General features: G+C 36.6%; 1 protein-coding gene across 1 annotated transcript in view; it reads left to right on the top strand.

Moving 5' to 3' along the window:
• The window catches only part of LOC129248119 (serine protease easter-like), a 31,469-nt gene extending 7,078 nt beyond the window's left edge, over nt 1-24,391 (top strand). Inside the window, exons 4-9 of the mRNA XM_054887557.1 lie at nt 3,194-3,360; nt 3,444-3,501; nt 9,282-9,430; nt 12,853-13,003; nt 23,409-24,193; nt 24,277-24,391. Coding sequence (XP_054743532.1) covers nt 3,194-3,360; nt 3,444-3,501; nt 9,282-9,430; nt 12,853-13,003; nt 23,409-24,136 — 1,253 coding nt within the window. The 3' untranslated portion in view covers nt 24,137-24,193; nt 24,277-24,391. The remainder of the gene's footprint in view (nt 1-3,193; nt 3,361-3,443; nt 3,502-9,281; nt 9,431-12,852; nt 13,004-23,408; nt 24,194-24,276) is intronic.
• Nucleotides 24,392-26,011: the final 1,620 nt, after the last annotated feature.

The following is a 26,011-nucleotide window of genomic DNA, read 5'->3' as shown; positions in this document are numbered from 1 at the left end:
AATAAAACGGAAAATAATTGTTTAATCATCAAAATTTACTTTGTCGCCTTCAAAATAGGCTCCATTCGAAGCAATACACATATGCCCACTATTAGTCCAGTCACCAAAACACCTCTTAAACGCGTTTGAAGATATCTTCTTCAGCTCCTTCAGCGAATTCTCTTTAATGGCCTCTATCGACTCAAAGCGGCGTCCACGGAGTGGCAATTTAAGTTTTGGTAAAAGGAAAAAGTCACAGGGGGCTAAATCCGTCTGTTCGATGAAATTTGTCGAGTTTTGGTAAAAAAAAAAATGTTTACAATATGAATCTTGTGAGACGGTACATTATCATGGTGCAAGATCCATGGGTTTTCTTTCCACAAATTGGGCCGCTTCCTACGCACATTCTCTCTCAAACGTCGTATAATTTCCCAATAACATTACTTATTTACCGTGGAACTATTCAACGAATTCCCAGTCAGTACCTGTTATGATGCGCTGGATAAACCTGTGGTCCAAATTCACTTGCTCAAGCATGTCTTCAGCCACTTTCTTTCGATGAATTTTTTTAAAGGAATTCAACTCTCTTGGAACGTGTCGAGCAGCCACGCGTCTTGGCGTCTCATACCCAATTGATGATGTAAAATGTTACGAATTGATTCGTGAGACACGCTAAGGTCACGAGCTACCTCCCTGGAACTTAAATGATGGTTTTCCAGCACCATTTCTTTGACGCGTGTTTTCAAATAGACAATTCCTGATATTTTTTTGACAGAATGTAAATAATTAACCGATATGAGTAAAAATTTATGAAGTTGGCCAACATTTTTTGAAATGCGTAGATGATTTTGAATTATTTTATATGGAAAACTGTGTCTTACATATCTACTTCGTACTTTTCAATAAGTGTAGATTAACAGTAAGTCCAGTGCTCTTACGGAGCATGCTGTTTTTATACAAAGTAGCAAACCCGGCCCCCTTCGCTGGGCACACTAAAATAGAATAGATATGGTTTAGAATAGAAAATATATGGTTTTCAAATTATTTATTTCTTTATTCTTTATTCAAGCGCTTTGGCATAAACAATATTTTTTGTTTTTCTATTTGTTTTTGAGTAAATATAAAATATAAATTGAAAATCAGGAAAAAAGAAGATTGTTTTTAAATTTCAAATCAACGCATATGAATAACTAAGAAACAATCGTCTTTTTTCCTGATCATCCATGAATTTTTCGTTTCAATTTATATGTTTTATTAAGCATTGGAGCTTTTTTAACCATTATCCATTTATATTTTTCAAAAAAAAAACGAAAAAAATTTTTTTTTCCACGAACACATAATTTCACTCGGATTTCACATTAAATTCTCAAATTTCGTAAGAAATTATTCACTGTTCCAAAATCCACTCCAAAAAAATTCACAAACAATTTTTACATGTTGCACTTACGTTTTTTCCTTATGGCATCCAAATCAGAAATAAATATTGACACATTGTAACTCACACTGTCAATTTGACAGTTCAGTTCCGCCCCAAGCGTTAAAAAAGTAAGCGACATTATGGCTGGTTCAAAAGAACGCTGTACCCGTTGCCAGTGCTCCGAATTACAACCAAACTTTACGAAACCCATTTTCAATACTTACTTAACAATGTGCGTAAGTTTGGTTTAATTCGGTGCAAAGACACGGCGGGTCTACGTTTTGGAATATATTTGAAGACCCTAGTCATCAATAGGTATGAAAATTACCCGGTATTAAAGCACTTATCAACAGCTTTCATTTGATACCCATATTGTACATACACAACCAAAGGTTACCCGGGTCCACGTTTTGACCTATATCTCGAGACCCCAGTCACGGAGCGGCATGAAAAATACTCTGTACTAAAGCATTCCCCAACAGCTTTCATTTGATACCCATATTGTACATACACGTCCGAAGGTTACCCGGGTCCACGTTTTGATCTATATCTTGAGACCCTATCTACCAATAGGCATTCAAACTATACGGAAATCATCTTCAATACCTACTTAACAATGTGTGTAAGTTTGGTTTAATTCGGTTCAAAGACACGGCGCGTCCACGTTTTGGCATATATTTCGAGACCCCAGTCATCAATAGGTATGAAAATTACCCCGTATTGAAGCACTTATCAACAGCTTTCATTTGATATCCATATTGTACAAACACATTTTAGGGTCCACGTTTTGGTCTCTATCTCGAGACCCTAGTCACGGAGCGGATGGAAATACTCTGAACTAAAGCATTCACCAACAGCTTCCATTTGATACCCATATTGTACATACACATCCGAAGGTTACCCGGGTCCACGTTTTGACCTATATCTCGAGACCCTATCTACCAATAGGTATCCAAACTATACGGAAACCCTCTTCAATACCTCCTTAACAATGTGTGTAAGTTTGGTTTAATTCGGTTCAAAGACACGGCGGGTCCACGTTTTGGCATATATTTCCAGACCCTAGTCATCAATAGGTATGACTTCTATCTATTCGGAAAATTGAAAATGGCCATGAAAGGAAAACGTTTTGCGTCCGTAGAGGCCATCCAAAAGGCGTGTACCGCAAAACAGTGTATCGAGGCCAGAGGGGACTATTTTGAATAAACAAACTCGAAGTTATCAAAACAAATCTCCTGTCGTTTCTGTTGTATCTCAGACTTGTTTATTTTGGACTTCACCTTGTAGTTATATCTGTATATTTAAATGTTTATAAGCTCAGTGTGAACATATACACACATACATGTATATAAGCATTCAAATTGCAAAAAGTTTCTGACTGAAATCGCGGCCAACCGTGTGGATACATCGAGTGAAACAAATGAATCAAAAGATCGTTTTTTTTTATTATTATTTTACATATTATTATTATTATTTTAATGTGATAGCGGTGGTTCTCGTACCCCTTTACCAATTCCCGCGCTTTAAAAAGAATTTCATTTTTATTGTAGTTGCCAGAAGTTATAATTTTTTAGCAGGAAATGATCATATACTTTTTAGTGTTCCTATCTCCCTAAGAGTGAACTTTTTTTTTGACAAGTTTACTATATTTAGTCAGAGGAATATGGGATTGTATCTTTTATTTCAATTTATAACTTTACATCTCTATATTTATATCACGGCAAAGTCTGTCTACTACTTCAAAAATACTTAACCACATACATATGTACTTAATTGGTTTATTTTATATTTAAACAGAAACAACTTATGGAGCCTGTCAGACACCAAACAGAACACCTGGTGATTGCGTGGTAATACAATCTTGCACTGTTCTATATACCTTGGCTTTAAAACCTAATTTGAAGAATGATGAATTAATATTTTTACAAAGCAGTAAATGCGGGACGATTGGCAAAAATCCACTGGTATGTCCATTCAAAGACAATTATAAAATAAAAAAATAGTACTAGTTTTAGAGTAATGTTCTATTTTATTATTATTTGAATAGGTGTGCTGCCCTAAGCCTACTAATATACCTCAAAATCCACCTAGTGTCAAAACATCAGGTAACTACATATATTTACATATATTCGCATATGCATTGACTTCTACTTTAAAGGGTGATTTCAAATTGAAATAAAACAATAAAAATTCATATTGATTGGGCAATCTTTATTATTTTTGTGTACAACCATTCATGGCATTTAGTTTTTAAAGATAATCACTTTCAAATGAATAACTTTAGTAATCTTGGCTTCCAATGCCTCAATCAGAGCTGGATTATTCATAAATCATTTAGGCTTTAGATAAATTCCACAAATAAAAGTCCAAAGGTGGCAATTTAAGCCCAAATAGGGCAATTTTGCTTATTGACCTAGCCATTAAGCCCAAAATGGGCCTCTTCGCTGAGTTGGCCTGAGGGCGCGATGAACACTTTTCACAGAGCGCCGATTTTCGTAATATAATTTTAGTCATACAGCCAAGCCCAAAAGACCACGGTGGTCTCAGGGTATTATGGCAAAAAAATAATAAATAATATTACTTTTTTATTATTTTTTGATTGGCTGATGTTTTGTAAAATTAATTGTGTTCAATTCAAAGAAAATTATACGAGAGCTTCTCACGAATAAGTTCTAAGTATTCATTAAGTATTTTATTCACTATCTGAAACTTAATTTCACAAAATTTCGTTTGCTAAGACTTTATTCTAATATATACATTCTGTCAAAAAAGTACCGGCAATTGTTCAATAAAACGCAAAATAATTGTTTAATCATCAAAATTTATTTTCTCGCCCTCAAAAGACGCTCCATTCGAAGCAATTCACATATGCCCACTATTAGTCCAGTCATCAAAGCACCTTTTAAACGCGTTTGAAGATATCTTCTTCAGTTCCTTCAGCGAATTCTCTTTAATGGCCTCTATCGACTCAAAGCGGCGTCCACGGAGTGGCAATTTAAGTTTTGGTAAAAGGAAAAAGTCACAGGGGGCTAAATCCGTCTGTTCGATGAAATTTGTCGAGTCTTGGTAAAAAAAAATGTTTACAATATGAATCTTGTGAGACGGTTTTCTTTCCACAAATTGGGCCGCTTCCTACGCACATTCTTTCTCAAACGTCGTATAACTTCCCAATAACATTATTTATTTACCGTGGAACTATTCAACGAATTCCCAGTCAGTACCTGTTATGATGCGCTGGATAAACCTGTGATCCGAATTCACTTGCTCAAGCATGTCCTCAGCCACTTTCTTTCGATGAATTTTTTTAAAGGAATTCAACTCTCTTGGAACGTGTCGAGCAGCCACGCATCTTGGCGTCTCATACCCAATTAATGATGTAAAATGTTGCGAGTTGATTCGTGAGACACGCTAAGGTCACGAGCTACCTCCCTGGAACTTAAATGATGGTTTTCCAGCACCATTTCTTTGACGCGTGTTTTCAAATAGACAAATCCTGATATTTTTTTGACAGAATGTAAATAATTAACCGATATGAGTAAAAATGTATGAAGTTGGCCAACATTTTTTGGAATGCGTAGTTGATTTTGAATTATTTTATATGGAAAACTGTGTCTTACATATCTACTTCGTACTTTTCAATAAGTGTAGATTAACAGTAAGTCCAGTGCTCTTACGGAGCATGCTGTTTTTATACAAAATAGAAAGGAGGGGCCCTCCATTTATTGGCCCAGAGCCATTTTGTGATCTTGGAAAGAGTAACTTCTCTTCTGTTATAGAGGAAGTAGAGGACGATACTGGGACAATCTAAAGGGTTTATCGCAATCAAAATCAATTATAGGTAGCTTTAGCCTAAACCGATTTAAAGAGAGTATGGAATTAAATAAGAAGCACTGTAGAATCATCACAAAAATTCTCCCTACGAATTCAACGCATTCGAAAGACGCAATCTTGTTTTTTATCATTCTTTCAAAGGAAATGCAAATGCAAATGCATCAGAAAAATGCAAGCCCATGCACATATGCAGGAAAAAACACTGTCATCCAAATATCACATGCAACAATTTTACAAAAAACAACACCGTAAACTTAAAAATATTAGGCATCGAATTTAATAAAAGATATAAATGGGAAGCCCATATCTCAAAACTTGTCAACTCACCAAATAAACGTTTGAACATAATAAAATGCCTTGCAAGCCCAAAACTTCTCGTTAACACTAGTTCAATCATTGCCGCTACCAAATCTTGAATCGTATCAAAAATTTATTACGGATTATACCTTTTTGGCTACTCACCTAAAACAAATATCAACAAACTCAACTCATTACTAAACTCTGCTATACGAACCCCCTTAGGCACATACCGTACTACTCCGATTAGCAACATGACGTTTGACACAGGCATACCGTTAATACAAATGAGGGAGTTTACCACAACAAAAACTATGCAAAAACCTAATCATTAATGAGCAGTCAAACTTTCCAAACTAACACACAAAATAATAATTTCTAAACAAAAACATATTTACGATTCAATCAACACTCAATCGCATAATAGAAAAATCCCTGGAATTAGATATTCCCATTAATAATAAACCTAAGATTAAAACCCGATTTCCTGGATGGCAACTACATTTCAATGCCATAGATACATCACTCCACCAGTGAAAAAAAGACAATACGCATTAAAAATATTTCAAAATCTCTTATTACTTAAAAAACAATTCAAACTAATTTTCACAGACGGTTCAAAAAAACGCAAACCAAACAAGTTTACAAGTTAAAAAATGTAAACAATAATAATTATTATATAGACTTCATAAGAAACTGCTTATCAAAATTCAAAAATAATATCGAAAGGACACGCCAAAATCAAGGGCAACGAACTAGCAGATTTAGCAGCAAAAAAGCACAAAACCGCCCCATAACTATGTCTCTAAACCTCCTACACACAGTTATAAAAAGTCATATAACAAAAATATTCAAAAATAAGCAACACTCCACATTCGAAAAAATAATAAGCTGGTACAAATTTATTTTTTTTTACTTCACCTACAATAATATATACATACCTACAGGTATTGGATGATTACTCGTATTATCCATAAAGGTGAATTCACCGTTCTTAACCCAACAATTTTATTTGGTAATTTTCCACATGTTTTTCCACGAAAAAAAATGTGACGATTTTGATTTCTTGTCTGGACGATTTGATGATTAAAATTGCCTTAATATCATTTTCTATGGGTTGCAGCAGCCGCCAAACGGGTTGGTGAGTGACTACCACTCGGAAGTGCACAAGTTCGAATCTCCGGGCATGAAACACCAAACAAAAGGAGCTTTTTCTAACAGCGGTTGCCCTTCGGCAGGCAATGGCAAAACTCCGAGTGTGTTTCTGCATTGAGAAAGGTCCTAATAAAAAATTCTGTGAAGTAGAAGCATTGATACTCGACCACTTCAAAGATGGTTTATAAAAAATATCACGAAGACTTTTGAGTATTTCAATATTTTATTAAAAATTAAATAAATCCAATTGTTCCCGTGTGAAATATAAGAAAATATAAAATATAAACTATCTCATTCTCAAATAAGAATGAAAAAACCATAGAAAATCTAAAAATTCACACAGCAAAAGTGTTGATACTCTGCAATAAAGTAAAAGAAAAATTACATTTAATATCTAGTAGGGTATCCTCGTAATTTAGTCAGTCGGTATTTTAGTCGGTCAGGCATTGAATGAATCAAGTTTTTTGTATAATCCGAATTTTTATTTTGCCATTCGACTTGGAGCAAGCTTTTAAGTTGATTTTTGTGAGTTATGTGGTGTTTCCTTAATGGTTTTTGCAAATGATCTCATAAATGCTCTATAGGGTTCATAACTGGATTCTGTGGAGGCGTTGATAACAATTGAGGTACTTTATGTATTAGCGACATCTTCACTATGTGCGCGGAGTGTTGTCCTGCTGGAAATAAAATCCACAAGACAATCCAATTTTTTCAGCACTTTGTAAGAAGGATTTTTAAATATAAAGGGGTTTCCAATAACAGGTGTTAGGTGTTAAACAGGAGAGATAATTAACGATTTTTTATGGCCTGAATTGGATAGTATTGATCTGGATAACGTTTATTTTCAACAAGACGGCGCTACGTGCCCCACAAGCAACAAAATCATTGATCTTTTACGGGAAACGTTTCCGGACCGTGTTATCACTCGAAGAGGTGATCACAATTGGCCACCGAGATGTTGTGATTTAACACCTTGTGACTTTTTTCTTTGGGACCACGTGAAAGAGAAAGTCCACACCAACAGCCCAGGATCGATTCAAGACCTCAAAGATGGAATTCGTGAGTCTATCGAGGACATAGGGCAACCACTTTGCAATTCGGTTATGGAAAATTTCATGAAAAGAATATTATCCTGTAAGCGTGGTCGTGGTGGTAATTTATTTGATGTTATTTCCCACTATTAACGGCATGCCTTCTTCTTTATAAAGAAACACACAATCATTTATATTAAAAAATAGCATTTTCTTTGAATATCAAAATAACACCTTTTATTGAAAAACCCTTTACTTCTTTTGTCATTATTTCATCAATAAAAACAAGATTGCCAACACCTGATGTGGACATGCAACCCCAAACCATGACGCCTTCACCTCCATGCTTGACTGTTTTAATTGTATTTTTTGGATTTAATTCTTCATTTTGTTTCCTCTACACTTTGAGTCGCCCATAATATCTGAAAATATTATATTTCGACTCGTCGCAGAAATTTACTTTGTCCCAGAAGTCAAATTCTTTAAGCTGATAAGCTCTAGCAAATTCGATTCTTTTTTTTCTATTAGTATCACTGACAAAAGGTTTTCTTTTAGCAATACATGTCTTACAGGTATATCCATTTCTCTTGGTTGGCTCGCACTGTATTCGATGAAAGAATGGTGTTTAGAGATGTTTGCAGTACAGCAGCTATATTCGGAGCGTTTTTGAAAGGATTTTTTTCTATTGTTCTCCTGATAAGACGTTCATCTCTCTCAGTTAACTTCCTAGGGCGGTCTGATCCCCACTCATTTTCAATCCTTTTCTCCTTTTTGAATCTTTGTGTTACCTTTTGCACTGTTGCTCATCACCAGGAGGATGATTTTCTCGATTTCTGAGTATGATTTTCCATCTTTATGCATGCATGCAACAATTTTTCTCTTCTCTAAGTCTCAAGTCTTTCGAGAGATGATTAGACACGTAAAAACGTAAGCACAGATGCGAATATATGAACTTCATCAGATATGCTGAAAATAGTTTGCCAACAAATATTATTCCGAAGCATCGCAAATCAAAACAGCCGTTATTTCGCGCATTGGCTACTTCAAAATGCGAGCATATAAACCCTTTGGCTGTACGAATTTCTGACTTACATTTACATTTTTGCTTGCCGTTGTTGATGCAGCAGACAAAGTTGGTTCTGTTTTTTTTGTGATTGAATCTAGAATAATGTCTGAAATTTCTTAAAGTTAAAATTTTAGAAATGGTAGGGTATCAAGATTTATGCTGTGCACTGTACATACATATGTACATACTTATATGTGCGTATTCATACAGTTGTGCAACAATTACAGTTTCAATCTCTGTTGACTTCAGAAAAAAATAAATTTTACCGAACTGGACGATGAACAATAGAGATGAAATGAATGAGAGAAGAAAACTGTCCGGCCCGGGATTTCCCACGTTAATAATGAAAATAGACATACCCTATACCCCCTACATATCATTTTACGTATAAACTGCTCAGACGGACGGTTATACGAACCGCGCTCTGAAAGAAATTGGAAAGGAATTGTTTTTAAATTTATAAACCAAGCTGAGAGTAAGATGTATTTTTATTTATTTCGCACAGATGAGACATGTGAAACACCAAATGGAATAAAAGGGAAGTGTATATCTATAAGTAAATGCAACACTTTATTACCGTTAACCAGAAATGACCGATCGAAAAGTGAAAACAACTTTTTAACAAGAAGTATGTGCGGAAAAGACTCTACTCAGGTAAGACAACATTTCCGTTTAGCTAAATTAAATTAAAACGTTGAATTTAATAAAAACTAAAATATGTAGTAGTATAAGTATATATATACCTATATATATGTATATGTATATAATTGGCGCGTACATCCTTTTTGGGACCTACAGTTTCAAGCCGACTCCGAACGGCAGATATTTTTTATGAGGAGCTTTTTCATGACAGAAATAGAAAAAACTTTTTCTTAATTTCGATCTTTCACCGAGATTCGAACCGACATTCTCTCTCTGAATTCCGAATGGTAGTCACGTACGAAACATTCGGCTACAGCGGCCGCCTAAGTAGTATACAAGTATAATAAGTGGCTTGACAGATATACTTATGCCAAAAATTCTGCAACAAATCTTTCAATTCAGGGAAATTAATATATCGACCAGATCGATGTCAAGACTAATTAGAGATGATCTCCACATGAAAGCCTTCTATACCTCGCTTTTGACAACGCTTGAAGAAAATTATACTCGACAGGTACAAGCAGCTTGTCTGGTGGCACGCGGTCAACGGCCATGAAAATATTCTTTTCACAGATGAGAAAATTTTCCCTAATGAAGAAATTTTTAATAAGCAAACGACAAAATCTATGCTAGAACTTCCGAAGGCGCAAAAAATGTTGTTCCAAGGATTCAGCGTGGACACCATCCAGCCTCCATAATGGTTTGGTGGTGAGTGCCGTAACATCTCTTCAGAGGTTAAGACCAGGGCAAAAGTGTGCCAGGAGGATGTCTTAAAAGGCGTGGCGAAGCAGTTTAGCAGTACTCTCTTCAATGGAGTGCGTTGGATCTTTCAGCAAGATTCCGCTCCAGCCCATAAGGGCAAAATTCCCCAGTAGTGGCAAAACAAAAAAAAATTCCTGGCTTCAAAGCCGTCGAAGATTGGCCGTCTGGAAGTCCAGATCTGAATCCATAGGACTACAGTTGGTGGGCAGACTTGGAGAACATGGCCCGTGGAGGACCTTACAGAAATTTCGAGAGTCTCAAATAATCTTTGGTTCGAGCAGCAAAGTCAATATCCATGGAAACCGTGCGTGCTGCAATAGCTGAATGGCCTAATCGTTTGAAGGCTTGTGCAAAAGCAAATAGTGACCATTTCGAATGAATTAAAAAAAAAATTTAATATTCTCATGATTAAATAAAACTAACTTCGTTAAAAAAAGTATAATAATTTCATGTCTTTAACGGACTTAACTTGTAACAGAACTTATGGCAGGACTAAGTATTCTCTTTTATCCTATTTAAAACTTGATTTTATCGTTATTTTGATATAATATAAATTTTAATATTTCATACAACATTACTTGACTTACAGACATTAAATAATGAAAGGGTTTTGGTACCCAATGGCAAATGCTCGAGTGCGATTCCATCATTAAAAACTTTCTCATAGAAAACCATTTACCGTTCGTAGACGAGAAAACAAGATATAGGCTCAGACCACAAGTAATTATAAGTAAATAAGTAATACTAAGTAAAAGTTTCGTAAATATGATAAATAAATACCTAACTATGAATTCATAAAATGATTATAACAAAAAAAAAAAAAAAAAATACAACATTTTTTTTTGTTTTACGAGTACAGTACAACAACCACTTAAGTAATGTAAAACAATTCATAATTCATGAGTTTCAAATTCTATAAATTCTAAGTGGTTTTCCACTCCATTTATAAGCCCAGAGCTAGATGTGGTCTAGGAAAGAGTAATTTCTTCTCTCTAATTCAGGAAGTACTACACAAAGACAAATAAGATCACACTGAGGCAATCTAACGGGTTTATCGCAATCCCAATCAATGATAGGTAGCTTTAACCTAAACCAATTTAAAGACAATATGGTATTGAATAAGAAGAAGTTTAAAATCATCTCAGGAGTTCTAACAGTTCATTGTACGAGTATATTGAATTATCCTCTTACTAACCTGGAATATACTCTAATGTAACTTACAGCTTCTGTAGAGAGGTAGATAAAGCCGCCAAACATGCTGGACAACCACACCTAATAACAATAATAATACAAAAATATATTAAAAAAGAACGGTTTAATTTAATTTTTTTGTAACAATCAATTGTAAACAATTTTGGCGAATTTGTGCAGAGAGATAAGCAAAAAGCAACTCAATAACTCACGTCCTCACCTTTTGAAGAGAGTAAAAAAGGCCCCACATTTGCCTGAACGGAATCTATTTGGGGTGTGCTTCCAAACGGTAGATAGTTTTTTTATGAGAAGTTTTTTCAGAGCAGAAATACACACCAACTCCGGCCGCCATTTTTGAATACTGATATCAAAACCCCATTTAAATCCGCTATATAATATAATATATGAGCGCAAATATGATATACATACCTACGGACGCATATCTGAATGTACGCTAGGAAATTTGCCCGCTATTTTGACTAAACAGTCATAGTCGTCCTTATTTATTTATGTAGGTACTTGATTATTGTTATCATTGGTTTTTATATTCCAAATGGAACGTAAAGATTTTGATATTCAATAAATTAGACCAAAAGTTCGTCTCTTCTTCCACTTTTGTCTTGGTATATGTACGTGGGGGTTCTGCTATCGGTTAATTTCGAAGATATATGTGCATATGTATGTACGTAATTTATTTTATATTCAGGGGTGTCCTTGGGAAGTTTGAGAATTGTTTTAATGAAGTAACGTTGAAATGTATCTATTCCTCAAATAACCTACCACTTGAGCGGCGTAAGTTTGTGTAGATCTGCACACAGCTTCGGACAGTTTCCATTTTGATTTTAGTGAGATGAATGGCTTCGCTCCCTGTGCAATTAATACTAGCTTTTGCTGAACTATTTCTGGCTTCTAAGTGCTTGTCGAACGTCATTTTGGGTGTGAGAATGACACCAAGATATTTATATTCTGCCACCACTTTAATTCTGCTCTTTGGTACCCCCATTTTTCTGCCTGGGAGAGTCGTTCACCTCTTCTAAAGACCATCATCTCCGATTTATTTGTGCTAACTTCCATATTCCACTCAGATCGATTGCATGACCTTAAGGTTATCTGCCAGGAGAACAATATCATCCGCATAAAGAAGAAAACGTATATTCATGCCCTCAACCAATAGTCCACCTTCCAAATAGTCGGTCAAATCCTTTAGGTATAAAGTGAAGACAACACACATTTTTTTTACACAGTGCGTAGATATTTTTGATCAGGTTTGTTATTTTGCTGGATATTCCCATCTATAGAAAGTTTATAAATCAACGGTCTTATCGGCACCCTGTACTATAGTACTTATAGTTTTGATTCAATAAAATGCTTTTAATATCAAATAATTACATTTTACATTAGGTCTAGAATATGGCCTATGTATGTATATATTCCCGGTATTATTCTTATAGATGAATACACTTTTATGTTTTAACTCATAGATATGCTGCCCTGATCCACAAGAGAGTGACAGGGGAAAGCTGCCTTTACCTCCGAATTGTGGGCCCGTTCCGTTAATAAAACGTATTGCTGGTGGACGCGTGACTGATATTGATGAATTTCCTTGGACTGCATTGATCATATACTCCAAAGGTAAGATCAGTATTCATTGCCATAAATAGAAATGAAAGTAGGTACTGTTAGATTTCATATAAAAATAATAATAAGCGAAACAAGGCATACATACATATTCAAATTAGAAGTCTGCAAAACAAAAGTAAAAAATTAAAAGGTTTTTTTGAATTGCATATTATTTTAATGCAAGGTGCATTAGCTGCTACCTCTTGACAAAACTGGCAAGTTATCCCTTTATTTTCTCAAAACAAAGTTAGGCTGCTATAAAAACTCTGATTGTATTGATTGGGAAATTTCAATATACAGTCCGGGTCACTTGATTATAGACAATAATTTTTATTTTAGAAAATGGTTATTGAAGCAACCGTATTTGGTCTAGTAATCCAAGGTTTTCTAATAACTCAAGTGAAGACTGTACTTTGCGCGAACATAAATATGCATCAAAATATTATTCCATCTAACGGTATTTCGCAGTAGTCAAACGTCAGCAGTTGTAATACTGTGCTTGATTTATAGGTTCACTTGGTACACCAAATCGTTTAGTGCATGTCTATCACTCGGAAGTGCACGGGTTCTAAATCCCGGGCATGAAACACTAAATTATAGAAAAAGATTTTTCTAATAGTGGCCGCTACTCAGCAGGCAAGCCTCCGGAAGTATTTTGGAAAAAGCTTTTTGGAAAGCCGTTCGAAATCGGCATCCAACTGTAGGTCTCTAAATTTGTGTGCAAATATCTGTACAAACGGCACAAATAGGAACAGGAGCTCAGCCAAAACACAATAAAGGCTGTAAGCGCCAATCATATACATACATATATAATTTTAAATTTACTCGCATGTACCACATACAGTCTTCTTGCAACTTGGTTTCTAAGCAAAGAAAATATATAGTACACTTAATTACAAAATTGAGTATACACTTCGGGTTGCAAACGAAAAAAAAAATGAAACAAATTATGGCGGATTGTTTTTCTTTTTCTAATTCATAGCAATCTTATGTCCAAATTGGCTGAGTCATTTTACCTAACATTGAGGGGAATTGCAGAGCCGATGAGCTAGCCAATGATATAGGTACCTATACATAGACATTGATATAGGTATACCCTTGCAAACATGTAAACTACGTATCCGCGAGGAAATTGTAAGAGTAGCGAATGAAAGATGGCGTAATGAAGCCACTTGCAAAATCGCCGACTCTCAATGCTAAACGCACGGAACTTCTACTAAGAAGAGATAAGCACAATCTTCACACACTGATTTCAGTTATTATGGGGCACCGCACTTTCTGTGTCACTGTCCTGCTCTATCCAGACGTAGACTCGCCATTTTGGGTGGACAATCCTTTAATGAATTAGAAGATCTCGACGCTGTCGAAATCAAGGATCTTACAAAATTTTTGAAAAGTACACATTGGCTTTAGAAGGAATAAGGGCTAGTTCCCCACGCGGCATCACACTGGGGCATGAGTCTGAGTGTGTCTTACAGTGGACAACCGCTTCAACCTAATCTAACCTAACCTATGACCAAATACAAACGCGTGGCCAAAAGTAAATTTATCGATCTTTTTAAAAATCCATGGTGTAAAGATTTCAGCGGTGTGGCCAACATCTGACCTTTACCTACCTGACCGATTCTCAGCACTATGTTCTAGTAGACTTTTTTTCCTCACATCCGAATATGCTAGGAACGATGTCGAAAAAAACTGACCCGCCCTAATGTTGGTGCGTGTATGTAACAGCATGCAATTGTTAAACCTGTTTGTGATGAAAATTATAAAAAAAATCCAATTATATAATTTCCAAAGCACGATCAATCAGAAAAAAATGTATGGTAGTTTCGGTGGAAAAATAATTATATGTATAATAAAATTTAAAAGTGCAGTTGTGGGCATAAAAATCCGAAGGAGAAAAAATATCGAAATTTTTAATATATTACATTTTTACATGTTTTCATGTTGGTTTTATATGAAATTTTATCTAAACCAACCTATTATTTGAAATAAATAGTTTGCATATTTTTCAACGCGGATGTAAATATTGCGAATTTTAAATAGAAAAAAGTTGGTATAATATATAATTATCTGTTTTTTCTCAGAATCACTGCAGAAAGTATGATGCGGCAATTTATATATTTAATGTTTAAGTATTAAAGAATATAATGGGTAAAACTTACCTTAAGTCTTGAAAACAAAATCACAAAATTGAATACACAATTAATAAAAGTAGCGCAATTTAATAAAATATTAAATTTTTCTTCTAAACTGTTGACTCGGAGAACCTCCTGTCACATCGTAAATCGTTTAAGGGGTAACACCACTGTAGAAATTTCAAAAAATTGATTCTTTGAACCTTTTAAAATACAGAACAAAAAGTTTTATACGTTACCGAAGTCTATTTGATAAATATTTTAAGCTTTTAACCAAGCGTTAGTGAGTGCTACCTAACGACTTCTCCAAATTTCCAAACTTTAAACCCGTTTTTCTTAAAACACGTTTTCTGAAATTGGCACGCAGTATAACTCAAACAATTTTAAATATTTTTAATCAGGTTTTTCACTACGTCTGTATAATAACCTTCTTAAGAGAAGAGCGTAGGGGATTTTCGATAGATTAATTTAAACGATTGTTATAATTATTTAAGTGCCGTTTTTTTAGTCCAAAATAGAGTTTTTTCCTTCAATTGCTTGCTAATTCCACAAAAATAAATATTTTTTAAATCCCCTACGTGTTTCTCTAGCTATTCTTATCTAGATTAAGAAAAAAAATGTTTCTTTGTTCCGGATTAAAATTTGCACCCTCTGTGCTGCGTGCCGCGGAGCTCCTTCAAGAGAAACCACATTACAAAAATGTCTCCAATGCCGGCATTTTGTAAAATTTTTCGATCAAACTTTGTAGTTTTGTATTTTAGTATATAAGTAATAACTTCCCAAATCAGAGTGATTGTTTCCCCTTTCCTTCTTACAAAAAAATTCTTTAAAAATCGTGTTTATTTTACGCGTGTACAGTGATGTTACCCCTTAATAATATATTAGATTTTAATTTTTCCACATTTCAGTCTTCAAAAGTCAGGTATTTCCTCAATTTTGAGAGCAACTCTATATTTTATATGTTCGCTGGTTGAACTTTCTGAACTATACTTTAAAAAGTTACATATGTACATATATGTAACAATATTTATGAATCTAATGTTAAAGGCAGTAGAGTTCTAAACCTTGATTGCTCTTTGCAATTGTTCGTCTAGAATCCTGTAGGAAGCAATCGCTGTCGACGTTTTCGGTATAAACACAAACGGTTTTAAAACCTAAAAATTTAATAGATGTAACATGCGGTTATGAAGAGCTACTGAAAACTAATGTTATGTATATCAAATCTTTTTGTTTTGCGTCTTATAACAGCTCCGTTTTTCCAATACAACGTCCCCTTCCTAAATTAAATTGTCCCGATTTATACCGAATTAATGTTTGTTCCTTGTTATTGCCTAAATAATTTTCACAGTTATTCACTCTAGTGTAAATATTGTTGCAAAGGGCAATTTCCTTATCGGTGAAAAATTTTTACATGCTTAGTTCTAAGTGGTGTGAATTTAAATATCAGGTCAGTCCATAAGTTCGTGCGTATTTTACCCAAAATTATTCGCGGAATATAGCGGAACTATTTATATTTTCTTTGATATATTGTGCATTCAACAAGTGATTTTAATCCCGGATAGAAGCACGTGTTGTTAAAAAATAAATTGTTAAAAAATAAATCGAACGCGTATAAGAGTCATATTTTGTATTTTTTTACAAAAGCGGTAAAAATGCAACAACTGCTGCTGCAGAATTAAACATAGTTCACGGAGAGGATACCGTGAGTGTAAGGACTGCGCAAAAGTGGTTTTCAAAATTCCGAAGTGGTAAGTGCGACGTATAGGAGCTAATGCCGCATCCACCATACTCTCCGGATATTGCACCTTGTGATTATCACCTTTTCCGTGGACTTCAATCCCTTATGAGTAACAAGAACTACTCCTCAAAAGAAGCTACAAAAAGGGATATTGAAGCGTATTTGGGCTCCAAAGACAAATAATTTTTTGAGCAGGGAATTAAAAATTTGCCTAAACGTTGGGAAGACATTGTAAATAATGAAGGAGAATATATTATTGATTAATAAATACTTTTACATCTTTTTTTTATTAATTTTAAAACCACCTTTAAAAAACAATTACTTACGTAGAATAAAAATGTGACTTCGTGAAATAAATATGCATCGTCGGTTCTAGTTAGAATATAAATATTTCCTGTTAGTTATGGTTGTTATTTTGGTGTCTCCTTCTGCTTGAATTGCGATTATAATAGACTATGGCTAGTAATATCAGGTAATTCATTGTCGTCTCCTGTAACTGTGTAATTGTTTACATTGTCTTTGTGAATAACTTTTCCCTCCTTAGTCAAAATCGTGTCCTCACGATCTTCCTGCACTACGTACTTTTTGTAACGACTGTCGCTTTTACTTCTGATGTTAGTTCTTAACACCAATATCTGGTCTCCTTGTTTGAAAGTTCGGTGTCTAGTTCCCCAATTTAGACTTTGAAATGTTTTCTCCGATGCGTCTTTTAATTTTTTTACTATGTCTTCCTTGCTGTATGTTATCAGGTTAAAATGTATATCCTTTGGTTTTTTTTCTGTGACGATATGGGTTGTGTTGTTCAATTCCTTCATAGTTACAAATAGCTCCTCGGCTGCTGATGTTGAATGCTTTATTTTTAATATTCTTGCCAATTCTGATATGGAATTGTGCGTTCGTTCTACCTGGCCGTTTGCCTTTGATCTATATATTGGTGTCCGTATTTTGTTGATATTGTATTTTATTCACATTTGTTTTAACATTGGTGTATTCAGACAACTTTCGTTATCTATCATGAGTCGTTTACAGTTCGGACAATTGCTGATAAGAATTTCTTCTACTCTTTTTTCCATTTCTGTTTTTGAGTCTGTCTCTACAATTGTGCTAAAGTTGTCTTCCTCGGATGTTAAGTTGTTGTTTAGCATGAGTTTTGGTTGTTGGTATTGATTGGTGAACTGGCCACTGTTAGCTCGTGGTCTTTTATAATTTTTATTGTTTCTATTCACGTCATAGTAGTTGTTTTGATGCTGAGTTGGTTGCCTGAATGTTGTGTTTCCAGACGTCATGTCCATGGGTTGGTTGGTTGGTTGGTTAGAGTGGTGATTCATCCAGAATCCAACTAGCGCTTCCGCACCATTTTGTTGCCACATCCTCGTTACCAAATAGTTTAACAGTTATTTGCAGCAGGACTATATCCAGTCTGTGCGGTTTAGGAACCTTATTAGGTTGTTGACGTCTACGCCAGATAGTTGCTCGAGACTCTCGAACAGCGGTTTGCCCAGGGTTAACATTCTGTCCTTCCATAGGGCAGGGCATTCACAGAGGAAATGGAAGATTGTTTCTTTTTCCTCCGGTTGTTTACAACTATGACAGTATGTGTTGCGAGGGATGCCCATTTTGGCGGTTTGTTCTCCGATAGACCAGAAGCCAGTTATGACTGCCGTAAGTCTGCAGGTGTCCCGTCGTTTCATGTTTATTAATGTCAACGATCGGGACTACGCTATGGGTATCTTTTTAGACATAGAGGGGGCGTTTGATAATGCCACTTTTGATAGTATGTGTAGGCACGGCGTAGACCGGGTGCTAGTAAATTGGATTCGTTCGATGCTGGCCCAAAGAATCGTTTCGGTGCGAGCAGAGGAAGGTCTGCTGGTGTCATCTGGGGTTAACAGAGGCTGCCCCCAAGGCGGTGTGCTGTCTCCGTTACTCTGGTGCATGGTAATCGATCCTCTACTCACCACCTTAAACGATTCGGGAGTCTACGCACAAGCATATGCGGACGATGTTGCTTGTTTGATAACACGCTCTTCGCTTATGAACATCTGCAGGAAAGTGCAGAAAACTCTGGATCGGATTGACACTTGGTGCTGTGCGAACGGGCTGTCGGCAATCCCGCCAAGACTGGTATTGTCCTCTTTACCAGAAGGAGGAAGCTTGATGGACTCGTTCTGCCAAAGCTAAAAGGAGTCACAATCCAGCTATCCAAGGAAATTAAATATCTTGGAGTAATCCTCGATAGCAAGCTCCTATGGAAATCACACGTTGAAACAAAGGCATCAAAAGCGCTGACAGCTTTCTGGCAGTGCAAAGGTGTCTTTGGGAAAACGTGGGGTCTCTCTCCTAGCAAGGTCCTATGGATCTACACGGCTATGATAAGACCCATTATCACCTATGCATCAGTGGTCTGGATGAGCAGACTTTCCCTAGTGGGAGTCAGGAGGACCTTATCAAGACTACAACGCACTGTGGCCATCTGTTGCACCGGAGCTTTTCCGACTACTTCAGGCCCGGCACTAGATGCTCTGATTGGTTTACCACCACTTGATGCTTTCATCCGAGGAGAGGCCTTGAAGGCCATCTGCAGACTGAAACACAGTGGGAACTGGTACGGCCCTTGTCCGGCATTGGAACACAGAGAAGGCATGGACATCGATCCAACGATTCTCTCCATGCCCCTTGACTCCATGCCATCAAGGGTCGTACTTGAAAAAAGATACAGTGTAGTGCTACCAGAGGCTCAGTTGAGGGGAGACCCAGAAAATGAGCCCGGCAAACACTGTTTTCGCATTTTTACGGATGGCTCCAAGACCGAGCATGGCTCCGGCTCTGGGGTCTATGTGGAATCCAGCGGGACAAAACTGCACTTTGCTCTTGGAATGCATGCATCTGTGTTTCAAGCGGAGGTGTATGCAGTTCAAGAAGCGATGAACTTTGTTGTGGAAAAACGATGGAGAGGCAGATCCATATGTGTCTGCAGCGACAGCCAAGCAGCGCTTATGGCCTTAGACAGCCCTCAAACCACATCAGGGGTAGTGAAGTCCTGTAAATCCAGGCTGAACTATGTCGGCAGACATAATAGCCTGATGCTAACATGGGTCCCGGGACACGTGGGTATCGCGGGTAACGAGACCTCTGACTCCTTAGCTAAGATGGGCTCTGAGGCCAACTTCTTTGGCCCAGAGCCCGCTTTGCCACTCCCCTCTGCGGCCATCACGGCCACGGTTAGCACATGGGTAACTACTACCAACAAGCGAGCTTGGCAGGCTGAGAGAGGCTGCAGATGGACAAAACTGATGTTACCTGTCATGTCCGATCGACTGTCGCAAACCCCTCTGTCATTAAGGAGAGGGGAGTGCAGACGGCTGGTTGGACTGATGACGGGCCACTTTCTGTGGGCAAAGCACATGGAAAGGTTGGGCATCTCAGACAGTGTACTCTGCCCAGCTTGTGTAGAGGAGGATAAGACGGCGGGCCACTTCCTGTGTGTCTGCCCCGTCTTCGCTCGAATCAGGTTTGAGGTCTTTGGCACTGATGTGTTAAGAAGCGACCATCTTGGCTCCTTGGCACCACAAGATTTACTCAGATTTCTGCGGAGATCGGGTAGATTTAAAGAAAATTAAAAGGGAATCCAAGTGTACTCAATTAATGTCTGCGTGCTGCACTTGCTAGTTGTCCCGACAAAAAAAAAAAAAACAAAAAAAAAAAAAAAAAAAAAACATTTCAACGATTGCTTGAGGTTGTAAGTGGGCCATAACGTTTTGCTGATTTTGCATTTCGTCTGGTCTCTCCATCTACAATCTGCAATTCGAAGGTATTTTAGGGAAATTGCATTCTTGACCGCACCTAGTGGAGTGAATACTGGTACTGCAAGAGCGCTATTCATGGCAGATCCCCCTCTTGCCAGTTCATCAGCTTTTTCGTTACCTTCTATGTTCCGGTGTCCCGGGACCCAAATCAAGGTTACTCTATGGTGTTCACTCAAGTTGGTGAGGCTATTCCTACTTTGCTCCACCACTTTAGAGGTTGTTATAGTCGCGTCCAGCGCCTGGATTGCGGCTTGGCTATCCGAAAGAAAGGTTTCCTGTAACATCTTTGGAATGATCCCATCTGACCTCGGAGATTTAAAGGATGAGAAAGATTTGATTGCCCATGCAACTTTTTCTTTGGTAATGATTTCATTTGCAAGATGCTGTGGATTATATTGGCTCCGCCTAATGTTTCCCCTCTCACTTTCGCAAGCGCTGCATCCCGGAAAATGCGTGTTTAGCAGAAGCTCTAGCGATTCTTCTGCTGTAGCAGTCCAAGTTCCATCAGGTTTCTTGACCCAAGAAGCCATAGAGTGGTCTTTGGAAAGAATCCGGCTAAGCCTAGCAGAATCCCTAGTGGATTCGATTGACGAACAGAATTCCCTCCAGCTCTCTTTTTTGGCGGCTATGATTGCCTTCTTGTACTGTCTCCGACTTTCTCTATACAATTCCCAATTTCCCGTCGAGTAGCTGAGGTTAAACGTTGATCTAGATTTTTCCCTTAGTTTTAAGAGCTCACTGCTCCACCAAGGAGGGTGAGTTTTTTTGCTAAATTTTATGGGGTAGGACGTTTTGTAGGCCCTACTAAATGCCTTTTCCAGTGTTATGACCCTACTCTCAAGGCTTTCCGTGAGAGTGATTTGAGGGATAGGAGTCCCTCCTATCCTCTTGTTTACTGCATTTTTGAACCTCTTCCAGTTGGTTCTTAGAGGATTTCGATACGGTGGGGGTGGATCTACCTTAAGATCCAAATCGTAGAGGATCCAACTATGATCAGAAAAGGACCTTTTATTGGATACCCTCCAATTCTCTACCCTTACTAAGCTATTTTCAGACAGTAGAGTAACATCAATCACTTCCTCCCATCCTCTGAAGTACTCCGTACTAGGAAAGGTGAAAGTGAGAGTGTTACCCCTGTTACATACCGATAAGTTAGTATTAATAATAAAATTTTATAAAGACTCACCTCGGTCGTTTGTCTCGGAGCTTCCCCACAGCGCATGCCTCGCGTTGGCATCGCATCCGAGCAGCAGGTTCTTGTTTCTGGCTTCACACACCAGCCGACGAGCCTCCTCGGGTGGTGCTGACCGATCATGTGCCATGTAGATGGAAGCCAGTGTGATGCCGACACCGTCAGCGGCTTCTACCTCCACAGCCGTCACATCCTGTGAACAATATGATGGGATTAAAAATATATTCAAATGTTTCTTTGCTACAATACAAGATCTGGGGTTACCTTCAGTCCGTTTGTAGAAAAGGTTATGGTTGTTCCCAGTGAACCCCTTCACCTCGGTGCTCCGCACCCAGGGCTCCTGAATTAAAGCGATGTCGACGTCCTCCTCCGCCAGGAGAACGGTTAGGTTGTGCGTTGCAGTCCGCGAGTGCTGCAGGTTTATTTGGACAACCTTGAGACCCATGCTGCTGGTCGCTTTTGTCCATGGGTTCTGGTTTTGGTTATTATGATGGTGGTTGTATTTCTGCTGAATCATGGTGTTCACGTCGATTTGTTCCATAACGTCAATGGTGTCCAAATTTCTTCGTGTATTAAGTTTATTACGTTTCTCCAAATATTTTCTCATCTGCTCCTTTCTATGAGAATTAGATCACTGTGTTTATTTTTTTAATGGAAGAAACACGAATAGTTTTTCTATCACTAAATTTTTTATTTCTTTGTTCACTGTATTTTCACTTCTTTTCCTTACAGCCTTTTTTTTACATAAGGTTTTATCCTTTATTATGAAGGATTATGTATGTATGTCTTTGCTGCGACAAGCATGACTATTTTTTGATCCGCTCACTGGAGCATCAATGTATATGATACTCCTGGCAGGACCGCCAGGTTAAAGACTTGGAAGATAGTTAAAGATTTGCTTGTCTTTGGAAAATATATAAAAAATTATTTTTATGAATTTAATTTTAGGGTAGTTCATAACACTATGTTAATACTGGACTGACTGCCAACATATTTGACAGTCGTATTGACACTTATACCGCATCTTGCCGTTTTAGGTACACGACTTGTATATTAGTTTCTTTGTTTGCTGTTTAGGAAAAACATGTTTATCTTTTGTTATTATTAACAAATGTTTATCATTAGTTATTCTTAAAATACATATGTATGTTTGGATTTGTTCCGCCCTGCATGATTATACTTAGAATTTACTTAACTATTTTTATTTATCATATTATTTGTGAATGAATTCATTCCTTAACTAGCGCCCGAGCGCCCTTTGTTAATTGTTGAATAAGTCGAAAAGTATTTGTCAGATTCACTTCAAATTTTCACACAAGGTTTTTAGGATATTATACTTTAGGAAAATGCAAAAAAAACCCCAATTTTGTGAAAATTCTACTACCCCTAACCCCTTGAAACGTGATGACAAGACAGAATAAGGCGAGACAAAAGTCGCTAGAGGAATTATTGTGAGACGTTTTATTTGAATAAAAATGCAACAAATTCTTCTATATGTACTTAAAATACATTTACTTTTGAAACAACATTTCTTTCATTGTAGGTAACGGAAAGACAGGCCTTCATTGTGGCGGTAGTCTCATAAACGAACGTTACGTTCTCACGGCAGCACATTGTATTAGCGAGCGGATCCTTCCTTCAAGTTGGCATGTGACTGGAGTTCGATTGGGTGAATGGAATCAAGAGACAGAAAGAGATTGTCAAACTGATAGACGAGGAAATTCGTTGTGTGCAGACCCGCACATCGATATAGATGTTGTGGAACAAATATGCTCTCCGCTATACAATGTAAGAACTCAAGAAAATGATATAGCATTACTACGCCTTCGAGAAAAAGTTAATTTCAACGATTTTGTTAAGCCGATTTGCTTACCTGTCGATAGAAATTTACAGTTAAACAACTTTGAAAATGCGACTATGGACATTGCTGGATGGGGAGCTACTGAAACAAGTAATAATAGTAAAATAAAACTGAAAGCATTGGTAAAGGGGCAAAATCTGAATATATGTAAATATAAATACCACACTTATGCAAATATTGAATTGGGAGACACTCACATGTGCGCTGTTGGCGAGAAAGGTGAGGATACTTGTCGTGGTGATTCCGGTGGACCTCTTATGTTTCCACAATGGTACAATGCATTGGAATCATACTTTCTGGTTGGTGTAGTTTCTCTTGGACCAGAGCCTTGCGGTCAGGAAGGATTTCCTGGTGTATATACTCGTGTGGGGTATTTTTTAAATTGGATACAAAACACAATTAGAAAATAAAAAAGTTATAAAAGTATATAAACTATATTATTTTTTTCTCTTCAGTAGAACTCAGAGGTAAGAATCATAAGCATGAATAGCAAATTAACAATTTTTAAAAAGTGTAAACTTAGTTAATTTTAGTTGTTAATTTTTTTAAGCAAAAATAACAGATTTTTGACGTGACAACGTCTTATAACTCGATGGAGCCGGCTGCACGCACCAAAAAACATGACTCATGCGGCGTTACCTTGCTCTGAGGCATTCCATTTAAGGCTTGAAGTGCAAGCGAGAGCGCGGAAAGAGCGACAAAGGGGCGCAATCGGCCTCCGCGTTCGGCAACGTTCGGTATCTGTCTCTCTCCTCCCTGCTATATAATAATACTAGACTAATTCAATTTCACCCAATAAGGAATCAGTGCCCATTTTTTCGATATTTCGATACTAAACAACTTCACACTGATTCATCTAAAATAATAATCTATACATTTAAACGTTTTCGTTAAGTATGAAGGCGATAAAGGTAATGATTCTTTCGATATTAAATATACATATGTTCAGTGATATATCTATTGTCGAATATTCGTGCTTTCATCATTTAAATAAATAACATCGATCCGCTATTGCAGCGATTGTAAGTTATGCTATAATTGACAAAACTATACAACAATAAGTTAACAGAATTACATATTTCACGATGACTACAAAATCAATGGCTTTACTATTCGATTGAAATAATTATCGAGCGTAGCTATGATTTCAAAAAATTAAAACATAAATGTTAAATCTTCCACATATCATAACAACATGTCTGAAATGACAGGTTGGACAAGCCAGTCGTCAAAGGGAACAATTTTCTCCTAATTCGCCCTGCTCAATGTGGCTTTTTAAAAGCCAAAATTTTAATGTTACCAAATTTTAAATTTTAAATTTAAGATTTATAAATAATAATTTAATCACAGTTTATTCTTATGATAAATTATTCAAAATTATAACTTTTTTACAACAAATTACAATTAAATTTGCAAAAATAATTAAGTAACTAATTGAACAACAACTTTTATTCAGTTTACTTGCTGAAAGAAATAATTTCAACACAAAATGCATTATTATAAAATAATAAAAGTTGTAAAACAATTGCTCAACGCACATCCATACTTGTAAAAACTATGTATGTATGTAAGTTAAAACTCCGAAAGTTTTTGAAATAAAATAAATAAAAATAAAAAAAATAAAATAAAATAAATTTTTTTTAGGAAGCTATGCCTCTTTATTATTTGACTGTCTAAAACGAAGAGACAATTTTATTTTTTTAAAACTAAAACTAAAGCTAAAGCTTTATTAGCGCGAAGTCGTTACCTCTGCTACCGTTTCAAGGGCAAGCGCGAGTGCATTACCTACGGACGCGAATGCAATTTGATTCTAAGGAATTTGTGCTTGCCGACGTTGTGTCAGCAAAAAGCGTGGGACACGATATTTATTTTTGTGCATTTTGAATTTGTTTCGTGTTAACATGTACATTGTAAAAACAAACAAAAAATTGGCATAATTGTATTTATGCGTACAAATAAATGTAACTTGACCAATTCCAATGCGATTCCATTTACCTCCTTCTCTATATCCATACAAAATATCTATCAAACAAATAAAATTAAAATTTTCTTTTGAAAAATGCAACCATTCCATCAGTATTTTCTTATGACGTTGTCACATTCAACTATTGTCAGTAAACCGACTTTACAGATAACCTATTTTTTCTAATTTTATCTAAATGAAAGTAGAGGTAAGTATTCACTCGCTTCTTCTGCTCCTTAATTGGCGCGATAACCGCTTACGCGATTTCTGCCGAGTTTATCAAAGCGCGCCAGTAATTTATTTCTCGTGCTAACCGGCGCCA

Source organism: Anastrepha obliqua, chromosome 5, assembly GCF_027943255.1.
Source record: "Anastrepha obliqua isolate idAnaObli1 chromosome 5, idAnaObli1_1.0, whole genome shotgun sequence".
NCBI classification, from domain to species: domain Eukaryota; kingdom Metazoa; phylum Arthropoda; class Insecta; order Diptera; family Tephritidae; genus Anastrepha; species Anastrepha obliqua.
Note: the sequence above shows the minus strand (reverse complement) of the source record. Positions and strands in the feature narration are given on the sequence as shown.